Below are 12,732 nucleotides of genomic sequence, written 5' to 3' on the forward strand. Positions count from 1 at the left end.
TGCTGCCCCCTCTGCAGGCACTGACCCCAGCATCCAGCAGTCCTTGCCTATTCCCTCTGATTTTCCACCCTCCTGACCAAGACCAAATGAGTCCTCCAGCCAGGAAGAGGTCAGTCCTCTCCTGTCACAGCTTCAGTTTTACACATATTTGGCTTCGTAAGTAAACTCTTCTCCTGAAGCTTCCAAAAGTTCTGATTGCCACCAACATCTTTGTGTACCACAGTTTCCAGGCCTTGCCAGGCCAGACTTAGGCCTATTCTTCTGAGTGTTTTTTTCCCCCTTCCTCTTCACTCCAGACCAACTTACTTCCTGTATACTTGCTTCTTCTCCAAACACTAAATTTCTTCCAAACACAGTCTCCCAGCTCTTCAGGATCAGACTTGAAGAAAGACATGGGCTCACTCTATTTTCCTATCTCTCTCTTTAACCCAACGTCCACCAGGCAAACGTAGGGGCAAACTGCAATTTGTCTTACGTCAGTGACTTGGTTTCCTGGGCCTCTTACCAGAAGTGTCCTTCTGAGAACAGAGCCCTGTTCTAGATTTCCACTCTAATGGCCTCTCTCTCTAGCTCTCCTATGAAGGTACATTTTATCCCCACAGCATTTACTATAGTGGAAAGTCTTTACTTGCTAAAGGCTTGCTTATCTTCTGTTTCTGCCATGGACAGTGAGCTCGAGTTAGGGACAGTCTGATTCCATTAGTGTTGGACTCCGTGACAAGCACAGGGCTGGCATATTGTGAGCATGCAAGTACTGTCTGAATGAAATATGAGTATTGTTGGGTGATGTGATGTGTGTGTGTATGCACACTCAACAGTTCCCAATAGCTAGGTTTCCAGCTGTCACCAAGTACAATGGCTTGGCACTGACAATGTCAAAAGATTATAGCGTGATAAAGGGTAGGGAGGAATTTCTATCTACATATCCATATTTCTCTGCCTACAACTAAGTGGGTGTATCTGTGTGTGGAGATACACATCACACACACATAGACAAATTGCAAAATATACACATACACAATTTGCACACACATGCAATTTGCAAAATCAACATAAAAGCTCAGTTCTTCCATTACAATAATCAAGCTTATTTAGTCATTGCTGGGCTTGAAGGGAAGAAGTAGAGAAACGGGATGATGTCATAAGTATTAGGAACCCAGGAATGCATTTTCTGAAGGAGAAACCTTTCCCACTGTCTACCCAATTTCATTCTGTAATCTTTGTAAGAAGGCAGTGCAAAACAACTCTAGCCAGGGACAGCTGGAGAGCTGGACGTTGGTGCCCCTCACCACAGTAGGGTTGATGACAAATGGGCTCAGTTTATAACACTGAGTAACTGCAATGCCCATAGCTCTGGGGTGTGGGTGTTACATCCACACTCTTTGATGAATGATATCTGCACGTCATTGTTACAGATTTCACCCAACTCTATATAAACAATGTTCTCACTTCCAAATTGAATTACTGTATGTACCACTTAAGGTTGCTATGTATTTCCTCCACATAAACACAGATGAGAGTAATGTCTAATTAAAAAAAAAACATTCTAATTCCACTTTCCAAAGGAGGAAAGGGGATGCAGAGAGGTTAAAGGTGAATCATCTTCATCCTGTGACTTTGTGGGATCCAGATTTACTACTATGGTTTGTGAGTCCCATTTTAGAAACAAATGGATTAACACATAATGATTCAAAGGGCTGAGAGGTGACAGAGATTTATGAACCCACAAGGATGTCACAACTTATTCTGCATGAGGAAGTCAGAGGAATTTTACGGGGCAGATGTCATCTCCTTAGGGCTTAGAGGATGAGAAGGAACCACCAGGATGAAGTCACAGAGAGCCAAAGGACAGAGCAAGATAAAGGGAGGGTCCTGAGGAGAGCCTGGCGTGTTCATGACAGCATGCCTCTGGGGATGAAACACAGGGGCTTGGGGACACCCATGGTGGACAAAGCAGGAAGGGGCACACAGGGCCCAAAAGTGAAATCCTACAGGTGATGTTAATCAGGTCGGGCTTGACTGCTAAGTCGTGGTGGTTATTCAAGGTGTCCAAGCACTGCTCAGATCGGTATTTCTGAAAGCAGGTAAGACATGCATGACTACAATATATAGTCCAGCAAGACAAGGGTTTTGAACCAAATCTATGGTAGCAGGAATGGTAAGGAGTCAGATCCAAAACAGATGGTAGAGAGGGAATCTCTATTGTCTGTTGAGGACCAGGAGTCCCCTAGAGGACAGGAGACTCACATAGAGCCTAGGCACCCTAAAACCCACAGATGCCGCATGAAGCTGCCTCCAGAAGCCTGCCCCTAGTGTAAACTCCCTCAGTCAGGGCAGCCAGTGCTTCTCCTCACATGCACTTTGGATGTAACACAATCAATTAATCAGGACCACATTTTGCCTTACAGGGACTTATTGTCAGTAACAAGATTGCTATCAGGAGCTAGCAGCAGGCAAGTAGGAAGTCTCCTTGCAGTGCAGTGCAAGGAGCACACGGTTTCTTTGTCTGCATGTCAGGGGATCCGTCTGCATGGGCACTTCTTATTTCCTGTTGGTAGTTGTACCAACCTGACAGGGTACCATTAATTGTGATCTCATAGAAAGGTGGTGCCCTCTATCCCCTTTTATATGCAATTCAGGATTTCCTTGGGTATTTGGAGTTTTTTTTATTTACTTTGATCAATCTGTATTTTTTAATGAGAGCCCTGCTGGACACCTCCACTCACACAATTATATGAAGTACTGCAAAGATCAAGTGATGGAAAACATCCAGCAAGCATTTGGGATCCAGAAAAGCACCATATTCTTGGGAACAAAAATGATTCAAAAAGCAGGCAATAGAGCCTTAAGGCAAATGTAGATACTAGTGAAGAAAAGAAATGATACAAAGCCAAAGCATATTAGAAAGTCCACATGGAAGAGGACACCAGGAGGAGGGAGACGTGGGTACCAGCACATTATCCTCAGCACAACAGTCAACAGGTCTGCCAAGCAGGCAGGAACTACAGAGCTACATTAACTGGAAACAGGCAGGAACTACAGAGGAAACAAAGGACTGAATTCTGAGGGACTTGTCATAGCAATGGTGGAGACAGGTGTGCAGAGGGCCACAGGAAGTGAGGTCCCAGGAGGCGGCACCTGAGCTGGGAGGAAGAGCCACCACTCAGCCAGGCTCCTATTCACAAAGGCAGCTGTCCGCCCCAGCCTCACGAACAGTCCCATGTCAACCACCACAGACAACGCCACACAGCAGATGACAAAAGTAACAGAACTGTTCAAGGTAGCACAAGACATAGTCATAATCCAAAGACTCCTAGCTGAGTGGCAAAGTCAACAACTGGGAGGAAGGACAGTTCCTGACAGCCTAGAATAAGGTTGATCAGAGAAGACAGTTACTCAGAGGAGATGGGCAAATGGCAATGGTTGAACACAGAGACACATAAATGAATACAAATTCCCGTTGATATATGACAAATTGGTAGGAAATGATGAATTAGTCAATAAAGGGTATTCAAACAAGTGAAAAAAAAAATTAAGTTGGATTCCTGCCTCACACCACATGCCAAAATAACTTCCAGACAGATAAAATCTTCCACTGTGAAAACTGTAGCAAAGAAATACTAGTTGAAACCCGGAGAGAAAAGGACTTGCTCACAAGAAACACAAAATCCAGACGACAGAAAGATAAACAAATTTAACTCAAAATATTGAAATGTTTCTGTATGATAAAAACACCATTCATGAAGTTTTAAAAAGACCAACGACTGAGGAAAATAACTGCTATTCCTATCAATTTATAGGGAACTTCTATACTCCAATAAGAGAAAAAGTCAATGATCCTAAACTAAAAATTCACTGAAAGGAAATATGAAAGGATCTTAGACACCTGAAAACATGCTCAATCACATTTACTTTAGGATAAATGCAAATTTAAACTTTAATGACATCTAACTCTTCACTACCATGTGTGATTGAATGGCCCTCTGACAGAGGTTTGGGGAAAACAAGCTCTCCCACAGCTGAGAATCAAGTCTGATAGTCCTCATGAAGAGCGACTTGGCAAAAATCAATCACATTTGGAAACATATGAAGTTTTCGATTTACTAAATCTATTTCTTGGGACTTATCCTAGACATAATTACATGTGCAAAATGATACATGTACAGGAATTAACTGCAACATCCTTTGTAGTAGAAAGTGATTAAGAAAGAATTAAGAATATCTTTAATTGAAAGATTAGGATGTGTTCTAGTTTGCATAGTGTGTTACTATTTGTGCAGCTCTATTAAACATGTACGTACCCTGGGAGTACACATTAAAAGAATTGTTAGGAGTGGTTGCTTCTGGGCAGGATAGCTGGGGAAAAGGGAGTTTTTACGTAAAGCCCATAAAAAAGCTTAAGAAAATCAAATTTAAAGTTAAATCTTTTATTCATCCTAATTGTTCACTATTACTCCCAAAGGAGCTAACACTACTTATATCTGGTCTTATAGTCTTCCGGGAAGTTGGAAAATCTCTGCTGGGACAATTACAAGCGGCAGACAATTCCCAAAAGGCAGGTGATTGTCACTGTCAGTGAACAAGGGCACTATTGTTAAAAAAAAAAAGAGAGAATAGAACCAATGCTGAAGGCAAATACTGATGCCTCAGGTTTTAACTCCCATGAAGTCCTCCCTGCCCCTAGAATCTGGGCCTGAGCTTTCTTCTAGTCGCTCCCATGACCACTTGGCATGCTCACCTGCTCACACACCTTCACGGTATAGTTAGGCCTCCTTCTCAGTCACTCCCCTATCCCAGCACAAAGACCAAGTGCCTTAAGGCACCCTCAGCCCCACGCTGCTCCTGCACAGTCCCTCAGTAACCACTGTCCTTACACTAAACATGCCTGCTGCCACCATTTCTGAAAAGGCCCACAAGATGGAGATGTCCTCCCACGATTGGAAAGTGAGCCCCGTCCTTCCTAACATCCCAGAGACACAGTTTTTCTTGTGGTATGGTTATTGTTTGTCTGTTTCATCTGAATAACTGAACATGAATTGTTCAAATATTCTTGTAATTTTGTTTTCTTTTAAGAAGAAAACATTTAGAACTTTTCTACTCAGAAATCACATGTTCAAAATAGAAGATTTTAAGAGACAGCTTTCATGAAACAGTTACCTCTTACATCCTGGAAGACCTCTGTGAATCACTCTGACTTTGTTTTGTTTTGGCACAACTCAAGTTCCAATTACATGAAAATTAATGCTACCCTGCCTCTAAAACACAGTCTTAAAGAAGAAACTGTAATAGGAGATGTGGAAAAGGATTTATTTTTAATACCCTTTCCTTGACTTATTTTTGTATATTGTTTCTTCAGTTATTCCTTCCTAAGTTAATTTGGAGTAAACTTGTTACTCCAAGTTTCATTAACATCTAACACATGAGCATGTTTGGGAAAAATACGAAGACTTCAAAGCTCAAAAGATGCCCAGTTGTATTTCCATAGTGGCTGACCTGCCTGAAGGGGTGTTTTAGTTGGCCTGATTTTCCTCGGACTTCAGAGAAGCAAATCTTGTTTCCAAGTCAAGGGAATGGAGTTCTAGAGCTCCCCAGCATTGCACAGGGCCATGGATGCTGCTTATTAGTCAGGGTAGGCTGACAGAGATAATGGATTCTCATGGCAGAACTATAACTGCTGCTCATAGAACTCAGTATCTTTCCTACAAAGTTTTTCTTTTTGGTTTCAATAATAAATGGGTTTCTAAAACCCATTATCAACAATAAATTTTACAAAGTCTAATGAAATAGATATAGCTCACTAAAAACCACCATATATCTTAGTTGGGCAGAAAATACTTATGAGAAATAGATGAGTGATAGCCAAAGAACTTAGTTGCCAAAAAATGAAAAAGAACAAATTAAACTGTATGAAAATATATATTATCCCAAGTGCACATGACATAATGTATGTAGGTGATGGTGTATTGATTCTTATTTCATAGTGTCAACACAAGCTGGCAAGGTGAGCAAAAAAAAGGGGTAATGAGGTTAAACCAGTCAGGTTTGATAGTTTCCTGGTCTTAATAAAGAAATTGCACATCTGATATTTCAAATGATTCATCATTTGAAAGTTTTTCAAAGTCACAGATGGTGATAGTTTTAAAACAAACAAACAAACAATGTCAATGTATATGGGCCAATAAACTCACTAGTGGATACAGCAGATGACAATAGCTGTCATTTCCTGTAGCAGAAGAGCACCGTAAGAGAGGTAGCTTAGAGGACGGAGCTCTCCGGCCACTGTTATTCCCCAGGGACCTGTCTCAGCCTGGAGACTTCAACTGTAAGACCAATGAGACCACAACCCCTCAGAGTCTGAGAACAAGCATGGACTTGTCATGCTTGCTGCTCCATGCTGAAATCCCCACCCTCAATTTGCTTTTCTTCCAGTATCCTCTGTCTCAGGTCTTTAAAAAAAAAAAAAAGATTTAATTTTTATTCATACAATAGCTGGGGCACAGGCCAGAGGTGCAGGAGGGTGAGAGGATTCACCAGAGACAGAGCGGGGAGCAGAACAGGCAGACGGACCGAAAGCACTGCTGAGGGGAGCAGCGGGCCAGACAAGAGATGTCTGCCGCACCATGTGTGTTCTCCCTGGCTGGCCGGGAATCAAACCCCTGCTGCAGAGGCTGCGGACAGCTTCACAGTGCTGTGCTCAACCCACTGCGCCACCAGGGAGGCCCTCTGTCTCAGGTCTTATGTGTAACATTCACATGCTTGCACAAGCCTGAACTCTCTCTCTCTCTCTCTCTCACTCACTCACTCACTCACTCACTCACTCACTCTCCCTGCTTCCCTAGCTTCTGCTCTTCTGGACATGGCCGCTCTTCTTGGTCATGGTCACCCTGGACCCAGAGAAGGCTTCTGCTGGTCCCTATCTTGCAGCCTTGCCCTGCTGGGCTCCACTCACTGTTCTGTGACAGCACACTGCCAGCTTCCAAACACAAACAGCTACTGTAGTCTCAGGGAGACAAGCCTCCTCCCCGGCGAGTTCTGGGGAGGGATGCAGTCCCACCTTTCCTACTTTAATTCCCCCTGGGGGATACCCAACTGCATGGAGCAGAGGAACCTGTACTCCTAGCCCTTCTAATACAAGCCTTAATTTGGGTGCCCAAGGGTCAGGGTGTGGGAAGAGACGGGACTTTCCCTTCAAACCTGGGAACAACTTCCCCGAAGTCCAGGGCTCCGGAAACCTGTGGACCTCCAGGCCTAATAGTTCTTCAACTTCAGGGACTTCCAAACTGTCCCCCAGTCAATGAGTGGGATAATTCACCCAGTCCCTCAACCGGCATTTATTCTAGCTCCCCCTTAGCCAGCTCCTGGGTACTGTGGGGGACGGCAACCAATGGAGTCTGGTTCCAGCTCCTGAGGAACTGACCCCTGGGCAGATGTGAGACATGCAATATAATTTCATCCAATCTAATATTCCTCATTTTGGCCCTAAATCTCACATCCCACATGACAAGGACCCTCTATGGGTCACTGTTCTGGAGCACAGGCCACCTGATGTCAAGAAGAGATGCCCTCAGGTAGAGGAGAGAGGCTGTCTTCAGGAGGAGCAACTTGTTACCTTATTATCAAGACCTAACTGAACTTGTATATGCCCCAACCCAGGGTCATGCTGGGCAGTAGATCCCGAGAGTGTGACACTGGGGGATTTACATGCTGTCCAGGGTACTAACGGTGACCTGTGGCCAAGCAGGGCCCATGAATAGCCGTTCCTGGGGATGTCAGGTCTCGCCTGCCTGCTCTACATCCTAACTAAATCACCTGCAGCACTCAGCAAAATACACTTCAGAATATATAGGAGATGATCAGAATGTATAATACAGGCAGAATTCAGTTTAAATTCAGGAACTGAAGCAAATGATCTCTGAACTGTGAAGGCCTAGACTATGATCAGTCAGGAGCTGCTGAAGTTACAGCCAGTCCCCACACATTCTCACTTCCCCCTGGAGCCACAGGGGGGGGTGGGTTCATGCAGCACTTTCCTGTGCATATTTTCATTTGCTCATCGAAACCACCCTCTAAGGTAAGGGTTGGCATAATCGACATTTTAGCCTTAGGGATTAAATAACTTCCAAGTGAGTGAGTTGGAACCCTACCCAGTCTTCTCTAACTTAGCACTCTTGCCCTATAAGGATAGCTAGCTTTAATTGTCCTAAAATTACAGATCTTACCTTTCCCTTGTAAACACATTCTTACGCAATCACTCCCTAGTTGGAGTGATAATCAGTTAATTTCTGGTGGTCTAATACTCCTGCCAAGTTAAATTCCTTCCACGTACTCCCTATATGATTCTTTTCTCTTCTGGTAGGTCCTGGATTAATTACACAACCCCTTAATGAGCCCAATACCTCCTGATTTACATAGAATTAATCATTCAAGGTGAAAACTGATGTGTAAAAGACAAATTGCAGAGCTTCCATAAAATCCAGAACAGTTTTTAAGTGGTGAATCAAAATACTCACATTTAAATATTTTAGAATTTTTATACTTTCTATGGAAAGTATGTACTTAGCATATAGCATACAAGCAAATAGTGTGAAAGAGAAAATATCCTTGCTTTTTGACTATATTCTGTAAAGGAAAATACTTCAGATTATCTTTGTTATTTATACTTGTTCCTGAATTACTCAAACTGATTCCCTTCCCTTGAGAACAGTGAATCATCAGCTTACTTCTTATAAAACCCACCTTTCCAGTCTGGCCTCCTGAGGGGGTGAAAGAGACGATGTGGGGGCAGAGGGCACAGCTGATCCAGATGAAGGTCTTGAATGATAGGAATTGTTGCCAAAATTGCTATATCTAAAAAGTGCAGAATTTATATGGAAAAAGACAGAGAAATAAGTACAAGTCAGTAAGTGTCTTGATTATCAAAATAATTTTTCAAAAGCAGGTCTGGCGATGCTAACCCTGTTAGTCTTTTTAAGTTAGAATAATCACTAAACTGTTTTGTCTATGATTATTTTTTTTACTAGATAAGTCTCCTAAAGGTCAAAGTCATTAGGCACCAGGATTTATAACCAAGGATTTCAATAAAACCTTCATATTTTCTGTGTTAAAATACGCATTATATATTTGGTAACATAAATTAAGAATCCAAATTATCTGCTTTTGAATCATGAAACAATTTTTAAAATAATTTTTATGGAGGTGTGACCAGTGTAAATCCGTCAAGGGTCTATAGAAAATACCACATGATTAGCTCAAGAAATTAAAAATTAAAAATTCTGCTTCAGGTATTTCTGAATTAATTTCATTCACTAAATATAATCTCATCACATGCTGGGTGATCAAGGAGAAATTGTCCCTAGGCCTTCTGCTCAGAGGAGATTGCATCTACATTGTCATCTGTATTTCCCCACAACCAAAATTATAGCTACTAAGATTTAAAGGAGCCTTATCATTTCTCAGTCATCTTGAACAAATGTTGGCATTTGGAAAATTCTAGAGTTTCCTATTTTTCAAAATAGATGCCCATTGGCAGTGTGTATTTAGCTATCATCACTTAGTACATTACCAGAAAAAAAAAAATCACTTGAAGTCTTTATTTGGGGACAGACACCATGATAATTTATAAATAAGATTCTGAGGTTTCTGCCACTCCACCTCCTCAGCCACAGACTGGGGGGTTTTCCCTAAAATGATTAGGACACTAAGTTGGGAGATATGGGAAGCCAAAGATCAAAGGATATAAGTGCACAAAGACACCAGCACACAGTCAGTGCAAAACCCATAGACAGAAATCAGTACAGTAAGAATTCAACATGTTGAAAAGTTCTTGGAAAGTGTGATTTTAAGCAAAGTAATGTGTAATGAAACCAGGTCAACATAGGCTAATTGATATAAACGAGAGTTAATCTCCTATGTCATAGCTTTGATCACAAAAAAAATCACCAAACATCTAAATAAAGACCCCCAAACACTCTTAATAGGAAACAATTTGTATTTACTCATTGTGCTACCCACTTTTGCTTCTCAGGAAGCAGGGAACAATGGGCCATCATAGCAGCCCAATGGGCAAGGCAGGGACCAACCATGGACAGCACATCCTTCCAGTGCAGGGCACACTCCCCTGCACAGTCACAGAATGGGGCAATGCATAGCATGTCCATGAACCCAGTGGTGCACTTTAGGTTGAGGATGAGGATTTGGGATGAGGGAGGGAACTGGAGTACCCAGAGAAAGCCACATAGACAGTGGCTTTATTCTCTGTATGCTATAATAAATTTTATATTTGCTATGACAATGTTATAGCAAAAGGTTGCTGGATGAGACCATGTTATTCAAGAATCTGCTGTGCTGACCATCTGGGAGACAATATGACTTTCAAAATGTGGATATGCTTTGACAGAGTAAGTGTACTTTGGGGAAGCTAACATAACCTTTTGGTTATTTAAATACTGAAAATTTTAGGCACAAATATATTCACTAGAGCATTATTCACCTCATGGAAGAAATCCAAAACTAGCCAACACAGGAATGGCTAAGAAAGTATGAAATGCTATTTGCCAAGGGAACATTATGCAGCCATTAAAAATGATCAACACTTGTATAAGTGATAACATGGAAAATGTTTACAGGTTGAAATATCAGCATATAAAGAATGCAGTGTCTGATCTCAACTTTATACAATTATTCTCTAAGGTTAAGAACAAATGAAAAGAAAACAGGACATCTATTTAAAAATATGGAATATAAGAGATGAAATTTCAGTTACCCTTAATAAATTACATTCTAACAGGAAATAAAATATTTACATGACCTCAAATATATACTGTGTTGCTAACTCTGGTCTGCCTGGATGATGCTCTCCTGGTTTATTTATTTGGTGTTACAAGTCAGGCCTGTGCTCAGTACCAGGCACTCGGCCAGGCAGGTGGGAATAGAGATCGCACAAATTTACGTAATCATTCTTTTCTGTTAACACACCACCTTCACAGGACTTGGCTTCTGAGCATTCATTCTCCCTTCTCTTTAAAAACCCAATGTGTTCAACAGGTTAGCTGTTTCTCCAAGTATGTGCTGGTTTGATTTTTCAAGAGGGCAGCACCCAAATCACAGACCAGGGAGAAAAGTGAAAGATGGATTGATGGAACATTCAAAGAAAGGAAGAAGAGAGAAGGGAGAAAAATCACTGAAGTAAAGAGAAGGGAGACAGCAAGCAGCAAGCACTGCCATTTGGGAGTGGAAGGAGGCTGCCCCAGGATCCTCAGTCCTCTGGGACAGGAGACCCTGTACTCGGGCTTCAACCCTGGACCACCCCACTGCCTGGACACTCAGCTTGCTATTGTCCTCAGGCGTCTAAAACAATCCCTTTCTGACCCAAAGTGGACATCCTGTAGAATGTTTTAACAGAATTACTTTACTAAAATTATGCTGCTTAAATGACATTATGGAAATAAAACCAGCATAATCCATTTCTCCCTCCTTTGGTTTTTCTAATGGCTGAGCAATGAGTTCAGATACCTCCCAGTCTGTTCAGCTTTGCTTCTCTATTTCAGTCATACTAGCCAGATCATAAGATTCACCCAATTTGCTATTTACTATGGTGGAGGTTTTTGTTTGTTTGCTTATTTGATTATTTTTAATGACCAACTGGTTGGGCTCCATTATAACCCATTCAATTGCAGTCAACCACCAATCCATCAAATCTGTGGCTGTAGACACCCACAAAAAACACAGTGAATGAACACTGAAAGTTAATGGGTACAACAATATTTATACAGTATTCAAATTCCTGTCTCACAAATGGTTAAAATTTGTAACCTTCTCAAAGTTAAACCTAAGTCAGTCCTCATTCACAAGCAATGTAGCTGTTTTCCTTCGTTGGCATGTATATTCATTTTGGCAATTTCTATGTTTCTATTGCTCCCATCACCCAGGACTGTAAGTTGTAGTAAAGACCAAGTGGGAGGAACCTGGACCCAGAAAAGTCCCATCAGAGGCTGTGAGACCATCACCAGAGAGCCTAGGAGCATCACCATGGCCTAGTGCCACCCTGTTGGCTGCCAAGATATTTTTATTCCAATACAATGTAAGGCTCCTAACTTGCATAGTTAGGGCTTGAAGGGCAAGTTATGGCTCTTGGATGTGTTTCACAAAAACTGTGTGAAAAGTCACAACAATGTTCGAATTCCAGACCTGGAAGAGACTGGTACAGAACCCGTATTTGCAGGTGTTCAGACTGTAGTGCACATACCCCCAGAGGTATACAGAGTGATTCTGGAAATGAAATTTATTTTCAGAACCTCAAATTTCTTATCTGCTCTTTCTTGAAATGGATTTGCTGTGCCTTTCCGGGGAACTCCCAAGTCTCCTTTCTTCCTCTAGAACTGCATTCTGCTTTTAGGAACAAAGGGAACTCTCTCCCCCACCTGAATCAGGAAGACAGGGAGCATTACTCCTGTAGGAATTCCTTAAGAAACACTAAAGAAGGAGAAAGCAGGGGTCTGTCTACCCAGGGACAAAGTCAGAGCTGGGCCTCCTCCTCTTCTCTGTCTGCCCATCAGCCTGCCTGGAAATCAGACCTCAGAGGTGCTGGGGCTGTTACAGGCACAGACACTAAACTTATTGGGATTGAAACCTGATGTCAGACGTTTTCTGATAGAAATTAAGTTTCATTTGACTCAAAGCCTGCCTTTCCAACTGGGCATACGTAGGGGTTTTCCACAATTTCATCCATTACAT

General features: G+C 42.0%; 1 protein-coding gene across 9 annotated transcripts in view; it reads right to left on the reverse strand.

The window, feature by feature from the left end:
* The window catches only part of FHOD3 (formin homology 2 domain containing 3), a 408,106-nt gene that overhangs the window by 89,219 nt on the left and 306,155 nt on the right, over positions 1–12,732 (reverse strand). For 8 of the 9 annotated variants that reach the window (XM_054694089.1, XM_054694088.1, XM_054694093.1 and 5 more), the window contains one exon: positions 8,737–8,847. The exons of the other annotated variant lie outside the window; for it this stretch is intronic. In XM_054694089.1, coding sequence (XP_054550064.1) covers positions 8,737–8,847 — 111 coding nt within the window. The remainder of the gene's footprint in view (positions 1–8,736; positions 8,848–12,732) is intronic. 9 annotated transcript variants of the gene reach the window in all.

Source organism: Talpa occidentalis, unplaced genomic scaffold, assembly GCF_014898055.3.
Source record: "Talpa occidentalis isolate TD23 unplaced genomic scaffold, MPIMG_talOcc4v2.1 talOcc4.13, whole genome shotgun sequence".
Taxonomy (NCBI): Eukaryota; Metazoa; Chordata; class Mammalia; order Eulipotyphla; family Talpidae; genus Talpa; species Talpa occidentalis.